Raw genomic sequence first — 26,097 nt, 5'->3', positions numbered from 1 at the left:
AGATCATGTTCCATTAAGATATTTTGTAGATGTCCTACCGCAAATATATCAAGATTTAATTTTTAATTAATAATATGCATTGCTAAGAACTTCATTTTGACAAACAGCAATTTTCTCAATATTTAGATTTTTTTGCGTCCTCAGATTCCAGATTTTCAAATAGTTGTACCTCAGACAAATATTGTCCTAACAAACCATACTTCAATGGAAAGCTTATTTATTTAAAAAAATTGACCCTTATGACTAGTTTTGTGGTTCAGGGTCACATATTGCTAAACAATGCAAATCTGGATGTTCAAAGGTTAACAAATGTTTGTGGGGAAATGTTTCACCTCATATAGAATTACCACAGTTTCTGATTCTTGCATAATTTCACCATATAGATGTAAATATGATCACATATTATACAAAATCATACAAGTGGACTGGTGTGGTGTAAAAACAACAAAAATGTTTAATAAAATCTGAGGTATTTACAACTCAGTCACAACACATAAAATACTAGAAACACTGCAAAACTTGGCGGCCAAGTTCTCTAATCTCCAAGACAGCTTTAGTGTCATATGGCAAATCTGTGAGCAAAACTCACAAAGAAAACCATCTCAGGTTCTCTAACACATTGGAAAACATCTGTTTTTAGATATATGAACATTTATCTTCAAGTTTCTTTCCTGATAATAATAAACCACTAGTCTGGCCTCTCCTTTTCATATCCATGTAAATTCATTACAACAAACACACTCTACACATCTCAGGATTATAAACGAATGATTCGATGGAGAATTCGATCGGTGGACATCAAGTACATAAGGTGTATGGAGAGAATACAGCAGAAATGATCTCAAAGATCACTTTAACAAAAATCTATTTGCCCCAAATAAGGGAAAAGCATCTCAATCTCAAAAAAAGCAGCGTTTTTGTAAAACCATCTCCCACATTTCTAACTTAAAAAGCCTTTTCGAAAGGTTAGGAAATGCTGTTTCGGCTCGACACACGACATTGATAATAAATAAATAAATAGCAAGTGGAAAAAAATACGTAAGGTCACAGACAAGTCAGGGGATGCCGTCTTTGCGTTGGCAACACTGGGAAGGCGGGACGTTCCAGTCGTAAATGTAGGACAACCTCAGTTTGACTTCCTCTTTGCACAGACGCCCATCTCGCTGTAGTGTCTGATGCTTCTCCAACATGTCCTCTAAACTCTGCTTGTGAGTGACCAGGTACTTATTGCTGCAGCCGCGCGACTTGTACTCCGTGTCGAAGCGCGGATCGTGAATCCGCTTCACGTCCACGGGGGCCAACCAGGCGCCCAAGGACACGTCCTCACTTTGCCAAGTCTTTAGAAACCCCACGTTGAGACGGACGTAGTGCACGAGGTCGGCGGACAGCACGTAGCCTCCACCTAGAGCGTAAGGTAAGTAATAGTCGCACAGTTCCCAGGCACTTTCTTTCCATTTCCCGGCCGTTTTCACTCTCCCGCGGCCAGAGAAGAAGCCCCAGTAGAGTCGGCTGGGCTCCTTGCTCTTCAACTCCTCCTTGAGAAGATCCAAGCGGGCGAAGGTGTCGTCGTCGGCTTTCAGAACGAATTTAAAGTCCACGTTTTGGTCCAACCAGGAGTACATGTGAAGCAGTTTCTGCGTGAGGTTCTCGTACGAATCCCGGAGGTCGGAGAGCAAGAGGAGGTCATGGTGACGGATCTGCTCCGTTCCGAGGTTCTGGAGGTCTTCGGCGGGTAAACCCTCAGTGCCGATCACAAACCAATAGAGCACTTCGGGATCCTGTTTGGTCAGCCAGGTGCTCCGGATAATGCTACGACGCTCGGTGTACTTCGGGCCTGTGGTGATAAGAATGACCAGGAATGTGGAGAGCTCTTTGGCTTGAGGGAGTCCAGCCGGCGGCTTCTGACGGGACTCGGCCCGCGGCGCCACCCCTGGGGACTCAGCCGGCTTCAGCGTCTCGGACGTACATTTGGCGAGGAATAAAAGGACGACGCCGAATAGGAAGAAGACGCCGAGTGCCAGGGCTGTCTTGTGACGACACACAAGACGGACCAAATTCATGATGTCACTGGGGAATAGAAGGAAGTCGTAGTCTTAGCTATAATGTGTGCAACCTTAAGGCCTGTTCAGACCAAGGTGAACATTTCGTGCATAATATTAACATATTTTCATTTGAATGAACCGCTGTTAATAAGTCTGTTCAGATCATCATGAGCATTTGCATTTTTTATTTTTTTTAAAGAAAGGTCTTTTGATCTCTCTCCATTGCAATGCAAAATTGGCCAACCAATACGTTTCGTGCTTTTTGATTTACTTCTCCGTGAGAAGCAGGTTAAGGTCACAGCAAACTTTTGTGGGCAAAAATGATTACAGTAAAGTGACGCAGATTACATTTTTCACATTTTGGATGTATTGTATGTAAAATTGTTCTTAAAAAATGTTCTCATGCTCAGAGTCTAATGTGTCCACTGGTTTATTTCCAATTGCATGGATTCCTTTTGAAATTACCAGATTTCATCCAATACATTTTGCTGAGCAAACACAAATGTGACTCTGGACCACAAAACCAATCATAACAGTCAATTTTTTTTAAGTTAAGATTTTAACATCTGTAAATAAGCTTTCCATTGATGTATGGTTTGTTAGGATAGGACAATATTTGGCTGAGATGCAACTATTTCTGTGAGATTACAACAGATTTCTATAAAATCTGGAATCTGAGGGTGCAAAAAAATCTAAATATTGGGAAAATCACCTTTAAAGTTGTCCAAATGAAGTTCTTAACAATGCATATTACTAATCAAAACTTGTGCTTTGATATATTTATGGTAGGAAATATACAAAGTATCTAAATGGAACATGATCTTTATTTAATATCCTAAAGATTTTTGGCATAAAAGAAAAAACGATCATTTTGACCCATACAATGTATTGTTAGCTACTGCTACACATAAACCCGTGCTGCTTATGACTGGTTTTGTGGTCTGGGGTCACAAATGCAATCACACATTAATTTTTGTGGTGTGTGTGCACACCAAAAGTGAAACAAATATTCGCTCCAGACTAATCGTGGGATGTGTTTTGAAACACTGCTTCATGAAGCTTCGAAACCTTTGCGAATCACTTGTTTCGAAACAGTGGTTTGGAGCGTGTATCAGGCTGCCAAAGTCAAGTAAACGAGGCTTTGTTACATCATAACTGTTTTAAAACAAACAAAACATGTTCTGCAAATTAATATATATATATATATATATATATATATATATTTTTTTTTTTTTTAAATCACATATTATACAGACACTTCATATTTAAATGGTATTTTGTTATTTTAATTGCATTTAACATATCTGACCCTGAACCACACAACCAGTCGTAAGTATATTTGTTACAACTGCATATTTGTAGCAATAGCCAACAATACATTGTATGGGTCAAAATTATAATTTTTTCTTTTATGCCAAAATTCAGTAAGATTTGAAGGAAAGATCAAGTTGCATGAAGATATTTTGTAAATTTCCTATCGTAAATACATTAAAACTTAATTTTTGATTAGTAATATGCATTGCTACGAACTTCATTTGGACAACTTTAAAGGTGATTTTCCTCAATATTTAGATTTTTTTTTTTGCACCCTCAGATTCCAGATTTTCAAATAGTTGTATCTCAGCCAAATATTGTCCTGTCCGGTTTTCCGGTTACATATAAATCTTTATGCATGGTTTTGTGGTCCAGGGTCACAAATTATACTGATACTTTCTAGAAAGTATTCGCATTGGGTTTTTGATGCATTTACACAGTTTTGACCAGCAGGCATCACTGACATGTGTGGTGTTTCAAGCGCTTCGAAACTGTGAATCATTTTGTGAAACAACTGGTTCAACTGATTCGAGAGCTTCAAAAAAGGTTTGTTTTTCCCATCGCTAGTTTTCCCCCACACAAATAAAAACAACATGCATGCTCTCCTACATTTTCTAATACAACCAGACTTGTCAAATCTGACACGTCAATAAGATCTTCGCTGATTGGGTTGTGCGACAATACATAATGCGAATTTGCTCCTCCAGTTTTTCAACTTGTGCAGAAGGCACGATTAAAGTGAATATCACGCATTTGCGGTAATCGCATCACCCAATTGCATTAGCCGCATTGCCAGGCACAACTTTCACATGTTTGCATTTACTTTATATGTAATCTACTCATGCAAACAAATAAATTCATTTTTGGTGTGCACACACCTTTAGACACAGAAGTTGAGTGATGTTGTGTTGTGTCACTGGTGTTAACTCAAGGTAACTGCTGCATTTCTGCTTCTATAAGCGCCACCGACTGTCAGAGAATGAATCTGCACTTTCATTCAGGATATCTGCTGTTTTTTGATTTTTTTTTGGTCTGAACAGATAAATCCAATGCAAAATTCAAACCCAATTTTCAGGCCTAATATTTGTGTTGTTATAAACAGGCCTTTAGAGTAAGTGAACATCAGATCAATGAACATCAAAATCTTAGCAGCCTATGTACGTATTTATTTATTTATTCACTCATTTTGCTTTAATTCACTACTTATTTTTAAATGCTCCTAATTTTATATTAACATATAAATATTCCATGCAGTCATTATATAGTACTTTTCCCCCCCCAAAATAATATAATGATAATAATAATAAAATTATAAAATAATTATTGTTATTTTACACTATTTTAATTAAAGTATAGTATGTCAACTACATGCAATAATAAAATAACAAAACGGTAAATAATAAAATTAGATTATTTTGTTGAACCAGGCTAGAAAACCACATAGAGAGACAGACTCATCACGCAACATGCACATTACCTGCAAGATTCCCGTCAAAGTGTTCATTTACTGCGCTTATGGCTCATCCTGTGCATCTTTATTATTAGAGGCTGTTTGTTTTGCAGTAGCAGTTGATGTGATGGAGGTGAACCACAGCTGTCCGTTTTCTGCCTCTCCAGACAAAACGTATAACACTCACACACAGCAGATGCACACGCGTCTCTCAATAACTAAAAACGTCAGACTAAAACACAAAGTGTGGAAGCGTTTCGAACGCCTCATTATTTTCCAGCTCAAACACACGCACACACTCCGCACTTCCCGTTCACAACCACAGACTGAAGCGCTGATGCTCTGACAGATCCATACACGACCTGCGCCACACACAGGACTGGATGATAAAATGTTTGCATCAAAAGCGACGCTGGCTTGGACCACAAAACCAGTCAGAAGGGGCAATTATTTGAAATTAAGATGTATACATATATGCATATAATAAATAAGCTTTCCACTAATGCATGGTTTGTTGGGATAGGGCAATATTTGGCTGAGATACAACTATTTGAAAATTTGGAATCTGAGGGTGCAAAAAAAAACAAAAAATCTAAATATTGAGAAAATCGACTGACAATGATTTGAGAAGAATGTCTGAATTATGAAACTGAATTATGGACCACAAAACCAGTTTTTAAAATTAAGACTTATATATCATCTGAAGATATGTGAAAATATCGGATATATATGAAATCTGAATAAATAAGTTTTCCATTGATATATGGTTTATTAGGATAGGACAATATTTGGCTGAGATACAACTATTTGAAAATCTGGAACTTGAGGGTGCAAAAAAAATCAAAATATTGAGAAAACTGCTTAAATGAAGTTCAGTGCATATTGCTAATTAAAAAAAAAATTTTTTTGATAAATTTATGGTAGGAAATCTGCAAAATATCTTCATGGAACATGATCTTTACTTAATATCCTAATGATTTTTGGCATAAAAGAAATTTTGACCCATACAATTTATTGATGACTATTGCTACAAATGTATTACTTATGACTGGTTTTGTGGTCCAGGGTCACATATCAGATAGTTATGCATATAGTTATACTTACTATAGTTACTATAGTTATAGTACACATATGCATATAGTTATAGTTACTATGTTTCCATAAGTACAACGATAAAGTCGCTGCTTAACATCCATAATACAATGTAAACTGTAGTCAGAATAATCCGTTACTGATTCCAAATTGCATGTCAAAAAATGTAGTTAGTAATCCATTACATTACACATTTTAGGTAACGTAATCAGACAACTTCTGGATTACTTTTGACCTAACTTGTTTATTGCATTGATTTAAATAGAATAATCTTGTACCATATTGATACAAATGAGTAAAAAAATATATATTCCATTTGTTGTTACTAATTACATGAGGTGCATTAAACATATTACATTACATCAAGGTTTGCTAAACTGAGGTTTGTGAAGGAACTGCAGGGGATTTATAAGTTTAATAAAAACAATGAATAATAAATTAAATCATAAAAAAAGTTACATTAAATAATTACATGCAGGTCATGTGAACATCCTCAGAGAATGTGATACTGAATTATTAAAATATTTCTTTTAAAATCCCCAGGGTACTTTAAGTAAAGGTATTAGGTGAAAGAGGATCAGATGTCAAAACAAGTTTGTGAATTTGTGCATTCTAATGCATTTAATCGACAAAAGCCTTCCAAAAACACAGAAATACATGATTAAATATCCAGCAGAGTGATCATTCAAATAAAAATTAATGTGTTCATCAGTAGTTGATGCAATGTTAAAACACCACTAAATCTGAAATGAATTTTGTAAATCAGTGGTCAAATGCTGTGTCACCACCTAAATACTGACTCTTTGTGTGAATTTCCACAAAACTGGACGACCTCCTGAATGCATATAAGCAGCAGGCTTGAAAAAGAAAAGACAAAAAAAAGAGGAATTAGGGAGAATCAAGAGTATGGGTAATTTATTGCTATTGCATAAATATGTAATCCATATTAAAGTAACTGTAGTCTGATTACGAGTCATTTTGAAATCTGATTACTTGTAATCAGTTAATGCTCAGCTCTGACCATAGTAATATGGTCACATTTCTGTAGTTTATTAAATAATCACGTCACATGGTGGAGTAATAACTGCTGCTAGTTAACTGGTTCAAGATCGCAATTAAAAGCCTAATTTACACAAAACACATGAAAATCCTTTAATTGTTTTAAACCTTAACATACATGTCTATCACTTTACTCCTGTATGATTTGCAGTTAATTCAGTCCGTAAATTTTCCGAAATGCTGCTCTAACACACATGGCATCAGACGATTTCTTTTCCCCTGCAAGGGAATGTAGTTTTCATCTTGGTGTTCAGTATTGTCATTTGCATGGTTCCTTTTCTTGTCTTTAAGCTGAAGCTGTTCCTTTCAGTGGTTGCCCTGCTGAAGAAAAACAAAAACAACAAAACACCGGCTAAAACCAGCCTAAGCTGGAGCTAAAAACAGCAAGACACAGGAACTGCATTGATGTTTGTTTATTTGATGGCATTACAACGGAAGTGTTTTTTTTTCCATCGTTGCTTGACATTACAAAATGTGTACAGTACTTTCTTGGTTGATGCTAAATGTTCTCTGAACTCAAAAACACTGCCAAACACGTTGGAGAGAATGTCAAGGCACGTCATGTTATTGAGAGCAGAACACGAAGGACCGCAGGGGTCAGTCACAGTGTCATTTTGAGCAGAATTTCATGTTAAAGATCACGTCAGCTGTCCGTCACTGAGACATATTTGGTGTACTCTAGTTTGAAAAGCAGACTACTGAGAAACGCTGCAAACAAACCACACTTAATGTCACAAAACCAATCAATCATCAGAGTGTAATTATGCTTCCCGAAATATCATCACATTTTCATTGGCTTCGACATCCCAGCTCTTCTGTTAAATATCTTAATATCCCCTGTTCTCCAGGGAGAGTACTTAGACATGATTAAACAATTTTAGCTAAAAATAATAAAATAAAATTAAAAAGGTGATGGGAAGTTGACGTTACTCCTTATATCCACTGATATTCCTCACAACATACACTCTACGATTCTACCAGGACTAACATATAGCGCTAACTTAAATAACAATACGACCAGAGCACAGAACTTTTTTTTTTTTTTTCTCCTTTCCACATCTTGACCTTCCAGTAAAGTGGTTGAGAATCAGTCAGCTTCACAATCAAACATAACTTAAGAACAAAAGAGATCCTACGACAACAAAAACACGACACGGAATCTAAAAACGAAATGGAATATAAAACGAGTCAAGGATTAGTGTAAGGATTTGAGTCGAACAGACAACGTACGGCGACGTCACGATCCCCGTTCCTTTATGTCAGCATTATTCCTCTATTGCTTACGAATTAAAAACACGTCAGCGTTTCTTGAGCTAAGAAAATAAACTCGCCTAACGGGACACCGGATTTCTCAGATGACGTAATAGATTTCTAAATATTAACATTCTAAAACATAAATAGGACAGATAAAACCAGTTGCAGCAGTTGACGGCAGGTCTGTCGGTCGTAAAAAGTCGAAGACGTCAGTCTGTGCGTCTCATATGTAGGGGTACTGAGAGACCCTCCGCGGGCTGAGCTGGTAGCCGCCGTACGCCCCGCTTCCTCTAGTGGTGCTGGTGCTGGTGCTGACGTAAGGATGGGCGGGGTAATGCTGCTGGTAGTGGGCGGAGAGTCCGTGGACCACGCCTCCGATGGAGTCCTTTGGGATAAGACTGGCTGCATAGTGACTAGTGGGCGGGACGTGCATGGAGGGGGAGGAGCCTTGCACGAGCAGGTGCTCCATGTGGGACGCGGGGGCGGGGTAGGTGTACAGGCTGGGGGTGCTGGTGAACGACGGCGCCTCCTGGAGACAGTAATGAGAGGAGGCGGGCGGGTAAGTGTGCTGTCGACGCAGGGAGGACGAGCCGCCGGACGGTTCCTGGGACGAGGAGACAGTGGTCTGGAGGAAGGAAAACAGGAAACTGAACCACACGCTCTTTAAAGGAGTAGCTCACTTTCAGAACAAAAATTTACAAGTAATTTACTCACCTCCTTGTCATCCAAGATGTTCATGTCTTTCTTTTTTCAGTTTTTTTTTTTTTTTTTTTTTTTTTTTTTTTTTTTTTTTTTTTTAAGGAAAACATTTCAGGACTTCTTGTAAATGCTTGTATCGTCTAGCTCTGCTTGAACTCTGTGTAATCCGGGTCAATTCAGTTAGGGTATGTTGAGAAACTCCTATCTTATTTTCTTTCCCAACTTCAAAATTGTCCTACATCGCTGTTTTACCGTTTTTGTAAAGGTCGTTTGATCTTTGCATGTTCACTTTGTAAAAACTGGGTCGGTACTTCTGCTGCGATGTAGGATGATTTTGAAAATAAGATGGGAGTTTTCTGACATACCCTAACTGTACTGACCCGGAACACACAGTTCACGCAGAGACAGACAAGATGAGCATGAGGTTAAAAAGTATATAAATTGTAATTTTTTTTTTGTTATAATCATCTGGCTAGATAAGACCCTTCTTCCTTGACTGGGATCGACTTTGAAGCTGCATTTAAACTGCATTTTGGAAGTTCAAACTAGAGAAATCCTAAAAGGTTTTCCTCAAAAACAATTTCTGTACAACTGAAGACAGACAGACATGAGCATCCTGGATGACAAGGGGGTGAGTAAATTATCTGTAAATTTTTGTCCTAGAAGTGAACATCTTGAACACATCTTTCAAGTTTCATAACTTAAAATGTCTTCTTCGTCAATAAAAAAGCATCTATGAACTAACCCTCAGAAAAGGCCGTAACAGACACGCCCTTCAACTAAAACCCAAGATCTTTGCAATTCAACGTCACAAAGGGCTTTAGATTACACTGACCAAATTTGGTGTTGATCTCTTTAAATCTCTAGGAGGACTTTGTTTAAATGCAACACCCGAAAATGGCAAAAATGAAATTCAAAATAACAGACTTCCTGTTAGGTTTCGGATTTTGTACCAAGAGACTTTTTTGTAGGTATTGGTGTGTTACATGCGCCTACCCAACTTCATACATGTATGTGAAAGGGGCACTTCGTAGAAATTTTATAGGTGGCACTATTAAGCCATTTTGCAACACCAACTTCTGAAACCCATATCAGATCTAAATTTGACCACTTTTGGTGTGTGGGCAAAGTTTCATTTTTCAGTATGTTTAGACCCTCAAAAATGTGATTCATTTTGGAGACGAAGAAACTGAGCAAATCAAATTCAAAGAGTCCTTGCACCACAGGTGCTCAAGCCCTAATAATAAAATAATCCATGTCATGACCACTTTACGATACACTACGGCACAAGCGCTCACCTGACTGAGGTTAAGTGGTTGAGATCTGCTGGGCTCCTGTAGGTGGTCGGTGACGCTCTCTCCAGAGCTGCTCTGCTGCCTCGTGGCGGCGGCTCTCTTAGGCTTCATGTAGTAATTCTGCGGAAGACCTATAACAAAAGTGGCGAATGTGGTTTTTAACAACGCGTTCTTAAACTGTTCAACAGCCTACAGTGAATAAAAACGGGACGACTGCTAATACTCGCCTACAGCCACTGGGATTTTGGCTGATATTGAGCTTTCCACAGGCTGTGCTTTCACAGATGGAGCCACCACTGCCAGGGATTTGGAGAGGCGTGAGGACTGGAGCCCCACGTGACTGTTCTGGGGTTTGGGAGTCAGAGGACTGGCGGTGGAGGAGTCCGAATCGTGAACGGTTAGACAGCTGATCACATTAGTCCTGTGACTGGGTCCACAGCTGCCAAAAACAGAAAAAGGTTGACTTTTAGGCAAAAATCTATGGAATTTCACATCAATTAAATTATTTCAATATGGTAAAGTTATGAATTTGGTTGAAGGTAGGAAAATGAACACTACAGTCTTAACAGCAGCATTCAGCTTATAATATTGAGCTACACTCTTAAAAAAAAAAGGGTCCAAAAGGGTGTTTTTGCAGTGATGCCAAAGAACCTTTCAGTGAGCAGTTTCTAAAAGAAGCATTTTGAAGAACATTTTAAAAATCTAAAGAACCTTTTTCAACTATCAAGAACCTTTTCTGCATCTGAAAGGTTCAATGGATGTTCAAGGTTATTTTTAAGAGTGAACTTTACACTGTGAAAAGAGAAATTAGAATTCAAAAGTCTGAGGTTGATCAGATGTTTCTGAAAGAAGTCTCTTGTGCTCACCTGATATACAGTTTCAAGAAAACAGTATATCAGAAATTCTGAAATATTAATGTTAGTGCTGGGTAATGATTAATCGTGATTTTTGGGTGTACATAATGTGTATGTGTACTGTGTACATTTATTATGCATATATAAATACGCACAAGTTTGTATACATTTAAGAAAAATATGTTATGTCTGCATATGAAATATATTTATATATAATATAAATATGAATATAAATATAAATATATACACATGTAAATACTGTCAAAACATATACTGTATGTGTGTACTGTTTATATACACAGCACACGCACATGTACACAAAAACTTATTTTGGACGCAATTGCCCAGCACTAATTAATATCATATAATTAAAAAAAAGGTATAAAACATTTTAGTTTATTTCTGTGATAATGTGCTTTTGCTGCTCAAGAAACACTTATTATCAATGTTGAAAACAGTGTTTATATGAAACAAAAATCATTTCTGACATAAAATTACAGGCAACTTTTTGCATCCTTGCAGAATAAAACTCTCTCTGTCCACCTTATTTGTGACCCTGAACCACAAAACTTTGTAGCAATAGCTAAAAAGTCCATACGCTGTATGCATCAAAATTATTGGTTTTTCTTTTATGCCAAAAATCATTAGGATATTAAGTAAAGATCATGTTCCATGAAGATATTTTGTAAATTTACTACCATAAATATCAAAACTTAATTTTTGATTAGTAATACGCATCACTAAGAACTTCATCTGGACAAATTTAAAGGTGATTTTCTCAATATTCTGAATTTTTTGCACCCTCAGATTCCAGATTTTCAAATAGTTGTATCTCAGCCAAATATTGTCTTGACAAATCACCTATCAATGGAAAGCTTATTTATTTAGCTTTCAGATGATTATAAGTCTCAATTTCAAAAAAATTGACCCTTATGACTGATTTTGTGTTCCAAGGTCACATTTTTCCCATAAGCGTGTGGCCATTTGTAAATTTTATGGGCTTCCGGTCTCATCTGCGCCCAGCTATTTTTAGCCATACCAAACAGCTTGTTTTGCTGCATGACATTGCAGATTGGTGTGTCTTACCATATGTTAATGTTTTAACACTGGTTTGTAATGCAAACAGTTTAACCATTTACTGCTTGTTTTTCTTATCACTTCCCTATAGCAGCTAATGAACCGGAAGTCTCACCCAAAGGCTTACTTCCACATTGAAGAATAAGGTGGATATATATAGTGATCACACTAGGTAGTGACCTCACTCACCTAGCAGGGTGGAACTTCCTCTCGTCCTCATCATCAGAGTCACTGTGAATGGTGATAACGCTGACAGCAGGACTCGGGGTGTCGGAGATAATGATGGGCTGAGTGAGAATAGCACTGTATGACTGAGAGCTCACCAGAGCACTGCTGTGAACACAAACAGACAGGAAATGTATACATTTTTTACATTTATTTAAATAATATAGATTTTTGAAAATGTAAAAAATTTTATTAAACTTGAATGTCTTAATACCTGCTGCCAGTGTCACAACAGACCCTGCTCCTCTTGTTCTGTGAGCGTGTGACCGTAGATGTTCCTCGACCGAGAGACTGAGTAGAATTGAGGCTGCCAAGAATGTGCGGGTTCTGCTGGACGACGCTATTGTGCTGACCGCTCTGAGACGCCCTGTAGGAAACAGCCATACAATCAGTATCAAGGACAATCAAATATCCGTCATAATAAAAGTGCACGCTTCTTTCTGAACACGTACCTCCAGCTCGATGTCTGCTGTGTGGAGTTTTCAGACAGCAGGGTCTCCAGAGGCGATTCGGTCACTACAGACTGGTGGCTGGAGTTGTGGATGGTCATGCCAGGCACCTGCTGCCACGCAGAGGGTATGAGGATCTGCTGGGTTCCCGCTGGCCAGGCCTGCTGGAGGATCACAAAATATCTGGCTTAGTGACACTGCTGCTTAGAAAAATGCTTAAGCAAGTCATAGTGCATCACTGATTGTGAATCAAATTTGAAAATAAGTTTCACTGGCAAATGAAAACAGATATGACCAAACCTGCACCACACAATGAGGGACATTGATGAACAGATGGCCATTTAAATCTGAATTTAAACATTTGTGTCATGCCAGAATGAACAGTATCAACTAACATGCTAACGTGACATCACTGCACACAATTAAACTGAACACCAGTAAAATAAATCAATCAGTGCACAAAAAATAAAAAAATCTGCAACTCTCTCCCGGAGCATAAGGCAGTTTTATAGATGTAGCACAGCCATTTCGTATGATTTTAAAAGCCAAGACAAGCACAGCATGCAAAAAAATCATACACGAGCATTAACAATTAAAGATGAAGGGCAGGAAAGAGTAATCCGGCAACCTGTTGGGAAGAATCATGGCTGTTAAAGAGTCAGAAAAACAATGAGCGTTTCCACAGAGCAAAACTGGCCAAAAGATCTGCCATGCCAGTATGGGCAGCACTAGAGTACCTGCGGACAGACATGGCTATGAGAGGGAGAGGAACATGGCTGCGAGTGTTTTTGAGCTGTAGACAAGGTCAGTCTCCTCCCCTGAGAGAAGAAGGAGGGCCAAACAGACGGTGGGGCTGGGAGGAGAAGGACGAGGAGGAGGAGGGGGAGGTCAAAGGAGGGATATAAAAAAAAAAATATATATATATATATTCACACAACAAGAAGCTGCAAGCAAAGCACAGAAGAGTCAGCACATGCCTCCCATGCCTGTAGCAGACCTGCACTGAGAAAGAATGATGAGGGACTGAGAGGGAGAACAAAGGAAGAACGAGCAGAAGGAAAGATTAGAAATACAGAGAGAGAGAGAGAGAGAGAGAGAGAGAGAGAGAGAGAGAGAGAGAGAGAGAGAGAGATTAGAAAGAAAGATAAAGGAAAAGACCAGGGAGATTAACAATTAAGAGATGCAAGACCAACAAAGAAAGAGAGAAAGAAAGAAAGAAAAAAAAAAAAAAAAAAAAAAAAAAAAAAGAAATACAAACAGATCAGGATAAATGAACTATTTGACGTGTCAAAAAGAGAAATAGAGAGAGAGAGAGAGAAAAAAAAAAAAAAAAAAAAAAAAAAACACCTACTAGACATTAGTGAGGATCCAGATTTAACAAAAAATAATAATAAACAAATAAAAACAAAATCGGTATCAATAAGATATCAAAAAGAAGAGCTAGAATTATCAAAGAGTTCAGAAAAAGATCAAAGAGACTGAAAAAAAAAATAAAAAGATCATTAAGAGACCAGTAAAGATCAACAGGAAATCAAAGAGGATCCAGAATTATCAAAGAGAGATCAGAAAAAATGGTGATGAAAAAAAGGCACTGAAAACAAACAAACATCAAAAGAGAGAATAATAAATAAATTAAAAAAAAAAAAAAAAAAAAAAAAAAAAAAAAAAATCAAGATCAATAAGGATCCAAAATAAAATAAAAAAAAATAAGGTCCAAAATAAAATAAAAAAAAATCATAGTGTCTTTGAAAAAACAAACAAAAACAACACCACAAAATCTCAACAACAAGAAATTAAAGAAAATCCAAAATCAAAGAGATACAAGAAAAAAAGATCAAAAAGGACTAAAAAAAACATGAAAATGACCAACAATAGATAAAAAAAGGATCCAGAATTATCGAAATAAGAGCAGAAAAAGATCAAAGACACTAAAAAAAAAAAAAAAAAAAAAAATAAAAAAGATCCAATGGAGATTGAAAAAGATCAATAAGAGAGCAGTAAAGATCAACAGGAGATCATAGAGGATCCAGAGCTAATCAAAAAGAGATCAGAAAAAATTGTGATGAAAAAAAAATAAAATAATGTCATTGAAAACAAACACACAAAAGAAAAAAAAAAAAAAAACATGTAAAAAAAATAAAATAAATAAATAAATAAAACAAGATATCAATGAGGATCAAAGAAGATCAAAGATTAAAGAAGATCCAGAATCAGAGAGACACAAGAAAAAGATCAAAAAGACCGAACAACATGAAAAAGATCAACAACAGATTAAAAAAAAAACAAAAAGAGATCAGAAAAAGATCAAAGAAACTGAAAACAGATCGAATGGAGATCAAAAAAAGGTTAATAAGAGAGAAGTAAAGATCAACAAGAGACCACAGAAGATCAGAGAGATCAGAAATAAAACAACATCAACGAGACAGGTAAATATCAACAAATAATAAAGAACAAAGAGTGATCAGAAATAAATAAAAGATCAGTCACACAGAGAGACTAGAAAGAAAATAGGCTTAGAAAGAAAGATGCTTTTAAGCAGGAGTTTGGAAAGAGCCAGAGAGGGGGAGAGGGTCAATGAGAAATGATGATGTTAGTGGTCGAGCGCTGGGTGGGTCTCTCTTTACCAGCACTGTGGCTGTCTGCTCCAGTAGGGCAGGCCTTCCTGCCCCACAGCCCAGTGCCAGGGGCAGCGGGTACTGGGATGCCACTCCCGCTGTGTGGGGGTGCAGCGTGGCCACCATCAGAGGCGTACAGGAGCCCTATGGAGGAGGGGCACCGTGGAGGGAAAGGGGCAAAAAGCATGGAAAGGTTAGACAAAAGGTCAGACTCAGGTCAGGGGTACAAGGCTGTGATCTCACGTGCCATTTACCGGCACTCGTCAGTAGCCGAACGGGTGTCCATGCAGACTTTAAGGACTGACGCTGCCTCTCCAACTCAACCGGATTAATTTGCAGTTCGGCATATCGCGGTGACGGAACGTCAGAGTTAGATATTATGCCAGCGTTACACAGACGGGCGAGCTCAATGTCTTACCTGCGTCAGCATGCTGGGTTGAATCTGAAGGGGCTGCGTGGACTGGTTCTGCTGGACTACAGGAACACCGTTCTCCATCCTCACAGGATAGCTAGAGGTTTTATTAGAAGATGGAAGCCCTTCAAGAAAGACAGGAAAAAAAAAAAAAGTGTTTGTAGAAAAATTGAGTGCTTTTCATGGATGGGGAAGTATGCATCATGTGAATCAACTCTAAAACATTTTGCACTAATAGCAACTCAGGCTCAAAGAAATACAAATTCACAAATTTGAACTGAAAAAGTTGTACATAAACAAAAACCAAATCAAACACAAAAATATAGCAGGTAAAATATACACCAAGTTTTGAACAAAAAGATTTAGAATTTTTTTTTTTTTAAAAGAACTGTCTTCTGCTTGCCAAGCCTGCATTTATTTGATCCAAAATACAGCAAAAACAGTAATATTGTGAAATATTTTTTTACCATTTAAAATAGTGTTTTTCTTTTTGAATATATTTTAAAATGTAATAGATTAGAATAATGAGTAATGATGCTATAAATTCAGCTTTGAAATCACAGAAATAAATTGCACTTTAAAATGTAAAAACATTTAAAAATAGAAAACAGTTATTTTAAATAGTAAAAATATTTCTGAATTTTACTGTTTTTGCTGTAATTCAAATTAAATAAATGCAGGTTTGGTGAGCAGAAAAGACTTCTTTAAAACAAAACAAACCAAAGCAACAATTTTTTAGTTTCAAAAACATTTGACTGGTAGTGTACAAGATTTTTAAAATTACCATATGATAAAAAAAAAATAAAGAAAAAAAAAAAAATCTAAAGAGACTGAGTGAGCGCACGTCATTAAAAAAAAGTTTGTAATTTTAGATATAAAAATTAAATAGGATACTTAACCAAAGTAATTTCTGTAGATCTGTATGGTTAAATTATTAAAAGCAAGCAGCAAAGACACTGGTAGATTAAGTACATTTATATTGTTTTATGCATTTAGTAGTTAAACTGTTTAAGACAGGACATGCAAATGCAATATTTATGTGTCAATTATCACTTATGTGTTTTTGTGCAATATCAAAATGAGATCAATGATATGCAAATGATCCATGACTCAATCTTTAATAAGTGTTATTACTCAATATATGTTTTTTTCCTTTTTTTTTTATAATTACACTGGACGTTGTAAGAAAAAAAAAAATTAAAACCTTAAAAATTGTTTAAAATTTAAATTCTAGCACTTTCTAAACTGTGTACCCGGAAATGAGATTTTAATATCTGGTTGCAATCCTTTTTAATTCGACAGACAGCATGTTCTACGTAAAAATAGTGAACTGCTGATTTGGCAACAACTGCATGGAGCCGTTTATCCAAGAGGCATAAATTACCCACAATGCACCTGCTCCAGCTCACCTTGGATAGTGGTGGGGGGGCAGACGATGAGGGTTTGCTGGAAGGGTTCAGTCTGAGCACACAGCTGAGTGGGACGGGTCTGCAGGGGGATGCTGGGCTGGGCCAGGCCTGGGATGTTTATGGTCGCCTGCTGGTAAAGTGCGGGTTGGTAGTTGAGGAGAGGAACAGCTCCGCCAGCAGATGGAACCTGGGAAAATGACCAACAGTGGTAAACATTCAATGGAAATCCTTATGAAACAGCAGTATTAATAACCAGGAGGTTTTTCCCCTCACCTGGCTGTGCTGGTTCAGCTGGCTGCTGAAGGTCACAGTCAGGTTTCCTGCAGTTCCAGGAACAGCGTTAGCAGCAAACAGGGCTTTACCACTGTCAAAGCTACTGTTCCTTCTCTTGCAGATGTCCATGTTCTGGAAGCACGACTTCACACTACAAAAATTATGTGAGAACAAACTTAAAACACATATTTATCCAAATGAACCAGTGCTAGATGCCTTGAAAAGGACGTACTGTGAGCTGTGTGGGAAGTTCAGCAGGTGGCTCATGGTCACAAACGGATGTGCCAGGGTTTTTGTAGGCGTAATTCTTTTATCAGCGTCCAGTCTCAGCATCCTCTTCAGCAGGTCAATCAACTCCCGTCGGTCCGCCTTCTCCGCCAACATGTCAGTCCCTTCTAAATGAGTAGGCAGATTGACCTGGAAACAAATCAATGCAATCAAAGATTTAGACTGATCCATTAGAACTAATGACACGTTTCATCCTTTGTACGCATTTCTAATTACCTGCATCATGTCATCCAAACAATTGAAGATGTATTTTCTCGCTTCTTTTGACTTGATGCCCATTTCGGACTCATGCTCAGAAGGGGTCTAGAAAGAACAGTTCAGTACAATATTAACCAATTATATTCAAATAAGAAACTATTCAGCATTACTTACGTTTTTAACCCAACAAAATATAAAAATATGGGTACTGACTTTTAGCCTCCACAGCGGGTAGCTGGAGTCTGGTCCTCTGTTGAAGAAGCGGCTTGTTTTTGTGCCAGCGCTCAACAGATATTCTGGAGGCAATCCCTGTGTCTGAGAAATGTACCGAATCTGGAAGGGGAAAATGGGAATTGTTAAGTCTAGTACAGAGGCTAGGGGAAAATGAAACAAGGATTCTGTGTAAGTTTTGGGATTGTACAGTAAAATGACTTTGCCTACAGTGACAAGATGTTCAAAGACGGCCAAGTAATGGTCTTGGCGATGATTAGATTCACAGATTTGGACCGCAGCCTTAAACTTGAGAGCGCAAGTACAGAATGACACGTCCAACGTGCGACCGGCTGTCAATGCTGAATCACGGCTACAATTTATCGTACAGTCTGGCATGAAAGACTGTACATGTCACACAATCTGCCTCGTCTATCTCCTTAAAGTCACACTGTACAATCTGTCAAGGTATTATCTAAACCCACATGTTGAGTTTCTGGTCATTTTGACCTGGAAAGAATTTTCTTTTTTTCCCACTGGACTATACAGACTAGTATAGACCTGACTAAAATCTCTAAAACGACAGGTCAAGAAGTTGAATAATAGATGGTTATAGTTATTTAATCTATTACGAAAAGCATTTCATCCCCCTTTAAAAAAAAAAAAAATAAATAATAATCACATGCCAGTGCAACTTTGGTACATTAGCTAAAAGGATAAAGCCAAATCTTATTTCATGATACAGTAGTCTGACGATTTATAAAATAAGAAAAATGATATCTTTGTTATTAATAATAATAACAGATGCAAATAACAAATTAAAGGACAACTACAAAAAAAACAAAGACTGAAAATGAAAGAAATAGAGCCCTATAAAACCCATTTTTCCCCAAAATACTTTTTTCCCTGCAGTTTTAATTTTTCTGGATTCAGTTTTTTCCGGTTTTAAATTTTTCTAGATTCTATTTTAATAATTACATTAAAAAAATATTAATCAAAAACCATGTCAAATTAACTGAAATCATTAAACTTACACAAGTTAACAGCAACTTCTTGTTTAACTTCTAGTTTAACAAAAATGTAATTTTTAAGGCCCTATGAAATACATTTATTATTTTATGGATAAATTATGGACAAAAGCTAAATTATCCACAAATAATGTTTTTTTTCTCTCTCAAACACTCAAGTGCATAAGCTTGGGTCAACAAGGCCTACATCCAAAAAAAAAAAAAAGTATAAATTTATATATTTTTATATTTATATATATACACAAAAGAAAGCTGGCAAAGAGATTGCTTGTAAATTTCAAATTCAAATCTTGGATTAAATTTTAAATTTTTTTTTTTACTGGGAACATCGAATTAACTAAAGAATTTTCAGATTTCAGAGCACAGTGGATAAAGGGTCAAAAAATTAGAGCCAATCATAAGAGTTATTAGAGTTAATCATAATTTTCACAGAGCAATTTTATGAAGGCTATATCTGGTGGTGGAGGATGCAGCAGACTAGTAAGCTTTGCTGGGACTGTACGATATTGCCACACTGCCACAACCAAACCACATGAAAGCACTGAACTTTACACTGAGTCACATTAACTTAGAGGCATCTTTATATTTAAAATCACATACACTGGTTAAGCCAGACTGCGTGAAGCACTGACCTGATCATATTCTGAAGCTCCTGGATAGAGCGGCCAACCCAGAAAGAGCTCAGCAATCACACAACCCAGTGACCACATGTCAATGGCTTCACAAAACGGCAGACCAAGGATGATCTCAGGAGCTCTGAAGATAGAAAGCAGAAAAAAAAAAGAAAAAAAAAAGAAAATGCACTTAGGCTCTATTTTTCTTTTATAATCATTTACAACAACATCACAGTCTCCTAACTGACTGTACTAAAGACAAGTATGATTATTAAACACATACTGATTACAGCCAATCCCTCACCTGTAGTAGCGAGACTGGAGGTAAGTCGAGCAGACGGCTTTGGAGACGTGACTGGCCGACCCGAAGTCGATGACCTTTACCCTGTATGGCTGTCGGATGGGGTCCACCAGCATGATGTTCTCAGGCTTCAGGTCAGCGTGGATGAGACCCAGGCTCTTCAGCTTCATCAGGGCCGTGGCCACCTGCTGCAGGATGGGCCGGATGTGCCGCAGGGGCAGTGGGCTGAACTTACTGTGCTTCAGGAAGTCGTAAAGGTTCTGCTCGAGCATTTCAAACACCAGGCACGTATGGCCCTTGTGCTGGAAACACTCGTAGGAGCGGACAAAGTTGAACTCGTCAGCGTTCTCCGCGCTGAGCCGGTTCAATATGCTCACCTAGAAGAGATATCAAGAGTTAATGATAAATAAGAGTGTCTACAGTTATTAAAAAAAAAAGAAGCAGAAAGCTGAAAGCAATCCCTTAATTTAGTTGTGTTGGTTTAATATGAATTTGAATAATCTGTTACAATATTATATGTTGTTTATTCAAATATTAAGTTTTTTTATTAAACTCTTTCTTATCTTTGCCTGATATATTATATCTATCCTTGATTGTGTGGTCACATTAACTATTGTCCTGTGAAATTTTGCCGGCAAAATCTAGTCATTTCAATAGAAAATTATACGACTGGGAATTTTGCATGAGGGTGAAAAATTTCCCCATACAAAATTCGCAATGGTGCAGCTGACCAGCAGAAAGCTGCTTGGTTTGAAAGTGACTTTTGTGTGGGCTGTTTCTCATGCATCTACACTATTGACAATAGACAACTGACCTTTTTGCATGCAAAATGTCATCAATGTGACCACACCTTAAGTCAAAAGCATCTGCAGAAGCCCCCTCTATAATAGGTCATGTTGTTTTTCTTGTGCATGTTGGTTATGATATTCATTTGGTGGATGAACGTTTTTTAAATGTTAACATTTTAACGCATGAATGCATTTAATGAATTATAGATTTAGCTCAGCACAAAATGAGAATTCTGTCATAATTTATTCACCCTTATGTTTTTCTAAACAAATAAGAAATGTATGCATCTTTGGAACACAAATGAACCATTTTTTAATCTGTTCACTGTTAACTCTAACGCCTCAAAACATTCATAAAGAGATCAAAAAAGAAATCCATATGACTTGAGCAGTTTAACACAACTCTTCTAAAGAGACACGATTGCTTTATGTGATTAAGACATTTAAATTTACACTCACATACACTAGCAGCCAAACGTTTTTGAACAGTCAGATTTTTAATGAATTTTAAAGAATTCTCTTCAGCTCACTAAGCCTACATTTCTTCAATAAGAAACACAGCAAAAGCTGTAATAAAGTGAAATATTTTTACTATTTAAAATAACTGCTTTCTATTGTAACATTACATAAAATACAATTCCAAACCTTGCAGTCAGTACCAATATTTTATTTTTATTTTCAGGAGGGAAAGAAATGACAGAAATGAATAGTTTTATTTAGCATGAATGCTTTAAATTGATCAAAAGTGATGATAAAGGCATTTATAATTTAACAAAAGATTCCCATTTCAGATAAATGCTGTTCTTCTGAACTTTCATTAATCAAAGAAACCTAAAAAACTCCACTGTTTTAACCATCATAATAATAATAATAATAATAATAATAATAATAATAAATGTTTTTTGAGCAGCAAATCAGAATGATTTCTACAGGATCATGTGACTGGAGTAATGATGCTAAAAATTCAGCTTTGAAACCACAGGAATAAATTACATTTTAAAATATATTCAAATAGAAAACAGTCATTTTAAATAGTAAAATAATTTTAAAAGCTACTGTTTTTGGTGTACTATGCATCAAATAAACGCAGGCTTGGTGAGCAGAACTTTTGACTGGCAGTGCATAAACACTGATCATTGAGATTAACAATGTTTACACCATTCATATTTGGTCACGGACGTTCGACTACTAGTGAGGTTTGTTGTTGTGTCATGGCAGCACATCTGAGCTGCAGCAAGAACAAGTTTGGTTTGTTCTGACACGTCAAGCAAAAGCAGTTGAGCTTCTGTTCATGCTCTGTGCTGATCAATGTTTATGTGAATAAAGCCTAAATGGAAGTGATCATGCTTCCTCAGAACACTTGGATTAATCTGCTCAATTCACAATGATTCATTTATTTATTTTAATCTCTTAATGAATGTTTTAAAGCATCAGAGTTTTGAGTGATCAGGCTTATAATAGAGGGAATGAACACAGTAATTTGTGTTAGAAAGATGTTCTTGTTTAGAATGCATTTTCTTTAATTGAAGCTTTATTATTCATTATGATATCATTTGAGTGGTTGGGTCACCCTGACGTTTTTTCCTTTATGCTCCAAATCTCAAAATGAATTTAATTCAAAAATTAAAACAGGCTCATTATAGAACCACTGTATTCAAGTCACTGCATGTAATTAAAATTTTAATGTCTCTGAATAAATTAATAGACCACAGGACAAAATGAGCATCATGTCATTTCCTTATTAACCCTGTTAGCTTGAGGGGGAACATGAGCAAATTCATATTTAGTTTCATCACGGAGGAAGAGGGGAGAAAAAAAAAAAAAAAAAAAAAAAAAATGCACGCTGCACTACAAATAGATGAGGTGAAAATGAAAATACCATGAGATCTTGATATCTGAACACAGTAATCCAAAAACATAGATCCTATCATACCTCGATCTGTCCCTGACGTGCATATGATGGATGGTTCTTCAGGATTTTGATAGCCACAATCTCATTAGTTCCTCTTTTCCAGCACTTGGCCACCTGCCCAAACGTACCCCGACCGAGAAACTCAAGAACTTCGTAGCTGTTGGAGACGGAGCAGAGGATCTCGTGCTGGACCAGCTGGTAGTCTCCCTCGCCATTGGAGCTGCTGCTTTTAGTGGTGGGGGCCGAGTGGGGGATGGACTGGGCTGTGGTTCCCGCTCCTCCCGTACGTGCGGAGAAAGCAGGAGCCGAGAGCTCCTCCAGAATCTGAACGCTGCCGCTGCCACTTCCACCGCCTCCTCCGGAGCTCTCCACTTCCTCATTCTTCCTCTTCACGCCGTACCTGTGCCCGCGGGAAGAGTGTGACTCCGTGTGGTGGGTGTTGTGGGAGGTTCTGCGGCTGGACCCGCGCGGGAGGCTCCCCGTGCTGTCGGCGGCACGGACCACCACCTGGCCCCGGGACGCTGGGGGAAAGACCAGGCCGGAGGTGCCGAAAGGGAGGCCCGCCGCGGGGTTGAAGCTGTACTGGCCCACAGAACTGTACGCTTCATTGGAAGCATCCCAAGCACAGCTCTCCACTTTCATTTTTTTCACCCTGCAGAAGGCACTGGAAGACACAGATGGAGGGGAGAAAACCTGCAGCTGCGAAGCCATGCCTGCGAATATCGAATAAATAGGTTCGGCGTTGTTGAATACAGAAAGAACGCAAAAGCACTTTTAAAAATGGCAACACTGATGAAAATGATCAACATAATAATGAAAAAATGATGTGTCAAATATTTCTTTTAAATACTGGTAAATCTAACGTTCACATAAACATACTGAAATGATCCGTCAGCTCCATGTAGTGAAATATCACAACCATTAGATCAAAAATCCTGCCATGTTGATTAAATAAACATATTTTAACATTAAATTCAAGTTGGGTTTTTTTTGGTGTTGCTTGTAACTACACAGACACACTTAAAAAGAGGAAAAATATCTCTTCCTAAAACACGCAAAAAACTGTTACAGTGCAGACAAAATATGCACTAATTGCTAATCTATGACTTTTTTTTCTTTTTTAAATCCTTATGAAAAGGATTCAAGAAGTAGTAATGTTTTATTCTCAGGTTTAATATACATTTTGTTTACATTCATTTTCAAAATGATTTTGTAAAATTTATTTAATCTTAAAATTATTTAAAATTCTATATTAAACTTATTAGTAAAATAAAGAGAAAATTCTACATATTCAATTTATTAAATGATAAAATAAAGAAAAATCTACATATTCAATTTATTAAAATCCTAAAATAAACTGAAAATTCTACTTATTAAATTTAAATGAGAAAATAAAGAGAAAATTCTATATATCAAATGTATTAAGTCATTAAATAAAGAGAAAATTCTACATAGTCTACATAGTAAATTTATATTAAATGTATTAAAATCATTAAATAAAAAGAAAATTCTACATATTAAATTAATCATAAAGAGAAAATTCTACAAAGTAAATTTATTTAATCATAAAAAGAAAATTCTATACATTAATGCATTAAATCATAAAGAGAATTCTACATATTAAATGTATTTAATCATAAAATAAAGAGAAATTCTGTGATAATCTGTTAATAATTGTATATTGCAAATATTGCTAGTTCATTATCATTATTATTATTACTTTTTAACTGTATATTAGGAGCAAGGCTATCTTCATGGCAAAAACAGAACAAATCACAGAAGTCAAGTAACAAAACACCCTATAAGACATTTAATACAATTGATACTAGACAACTCAAATACATTCAGATGACATTTTTTTCAAAAGACACCAGTTGAACATGTCTCTGAATAAACACTGTTATTTTAAAAACTATAAATGATCTATAATCCCTCAATATATAATATGAACTATTTTACAGTGGAAATACTGCTAGTTGAAAAACTAAAGGCATGTAAAACGAAGACATTTCATCCCATTTCTCAAGTATGGCTTTATTACATGCACCCAGGGATTTCAACTACAATATTTTATTATTATTTTCATTTTGAAACGGACAGTGTCAAAACACTGGATTGAGGGTCTCTGTATGTAAAGGCTGAAACCCCTGCTTAACACAGGCACATTCAGAAGACAGAATGCCAGCAGAACATCGTCACTAAAACATTTAAACCACATAAAAACATCAAATCGTAAACACACAAACCAAATATCAAAGATTACCTATGAACTACAGAGTTGCTGGTCATAAATGGTCGTATAATCTAGTTTTAAGGCGATACCAGCCCGCTGTATGTTTACAACCACCAAACGACTCCACCCTTTTCGAGAAAACTGCGCTAATGTCGCCAAGCAAAACACGAAAACACAAAGATAAATAGGGAAAACACGGCATTTGTTCATTTATGTATGAGCATTAATATCGCAATCACTAAACTGAGTGACATTGTTGCCGATGTCCTCGAATCCGCAGACGTCATAAGTTTGCTACATTGTATCATTGTATCATCTGTCGGCTACTAGGCAACCGATCGTTAGAGTTAATGTTACAATATAACATATTAAATGTAACGTTAAGAACAAAAAAGAAACATTGTAACTCAGAACAAAAGGAGAAATCAACAGGGGGAAAAACACCAGAGCTTCACAAATCCAACCCTTCTTAACAAAAATCCATTCAAGCGCATTATATGTCCACGATAGCTCAATTAAAAGACACTTACGTGTCGGATGTATATATTATGGATGATCATTGCTATATTAATACCTGAGCGTGTTGCTGATCCTGGTGTCTGAGGCAGAGGAGAGCTTTAAATCCCTCGGATCTGGATTCTAGGCCTTCATTGTTACTGAGCAGCTCCGGCCCTACAGTTAACTCGAAAATAAACAGCGATCGGTATAAAAATACAGCTCCATCAGTCACTATGAAGGGTGACCAGACAAGCTGCTCATAAAATCGTCGATTTCTGTCCCTGTACTAAAAAGCCCTGCTTAAAATCCAGGCAGAAAGGGGCTGTTGTGCTCCCCGGAACATCCAAAGCCCGATTATCAGCTGCTTCAGTCAGGCTTCCTGTCCACGGGCTCGCAACTGCGCATGCGCACACGGCTTTACACGTTTTGTAACACGCACTGAGATTAGCAATTGTGCAACTGTTGATGATGGGAAAATACCATGCCGCTGCTCAACATGTTTCCCGTT

At 37.0% G+C, this 26,097-nt stretch overlaps 2 protein-coding genes across 6 annotated transcripts; both read right to left on the bottom strand.

Moving 5' to 3' along the window:
• Positions 1-160: 160 nt before the first annotated feature.
• On the bottom strand, positions 161-5,143 carry b3galt6 (UDP-Gal:betaGal beta 1,3-galactosyltransferase polypeptide 6). Its single transcript, XM_051122036.1, has 2 exons — positions 4,834-5,143; positions 161-2,067 (listed from the first exon to the last, which is right to left on the bottom strand). Exon 2 carries the CDS (start codon positions 2,058-2,060, stop codon positions 1,056-1,058), a length of 1,005 nt encoding a protein of 334 aa, XP_050977993.1. The 5' UTR covers positions 2,061-2,067; positions 4,834-5,143; the 3' UTR covers positions 161-1,055.
• A 2,212-nt stretch (positions 5,144-7,355) lies between these two features.
• Positions 7,356-26,003, bottom strand: hipk1b (homeodomain interacting protein kinase 1b). 5 transcript variants are annotated; one of them, XM_051122577.1, is made up of 17 exons: positions 25,666-26,003; positions 22,880-23,571; positions 20,162-20,535; positions 19,876-19,999; positions 18,219-18,338; positions 18,024-18,110; positions 17,752-17,936; positions 17,520-17,670; positions 17,247-17,433; positions 15,844-15,962; positions 15,435-15,569; positions 12,814-12,974; positions 12,576-12,728; positions 12,326-12,466; positions 10,433-10,644; positions 10,209-10,336; positions 7,356-8,836 (listed from the first exon to the last, which is right to left on the bottom strand). In XM_051122577.1, exons 2-17 carry the CDS (start codon positions 23,567-23,569, stop codon positions 8,435-8,437), a joined length of 3,369 nt encoding a protein of 1,122 aa, XP_050978534.1. In that variant the 5' UTR covers positions 23,570-23,571; positions 25,666-26,003; the 3' UTR covers positions 7,356-8,434. The 5 variants fall into 5 exon arrangements, with proteins under 5 accessions (XP_050978534.1, XP_050978533.1, XP_050978535.1 ...); XM_051122576.1 differs by having other exon boundaries at positions 12,326-12,469; positions 25,666-26,002; XM_051122578.1 differs by having other exon boundaries at positions 12,326-12,469; positions 12,814-12,971; positions 25,666-26,002.
• Between the last annotated feature and the right edge of the window lie 94 nt (positions 26,004-26,097).

This window comes from Labeo rohita, chromosome 11 (genome assembly GCF_022985175.1).
Source record: "Labeo rohita strain BAU-BD-2019 chromosome 11, IGBB_LRoh.1.0, whole genome shotgun sequence".
Classification (NCBI taxonomy): Eukaryota; Metazoa; Chordata; class Actinopteri; order Cypriniformes; family Cyprinidae; genus Labeo; species Labeo rohita.
The sequence above is the reverse complement of the archived record's forward strand: the minus strand, read 5'-3'. Positions and strand labels throughout refer to the sequence as shown.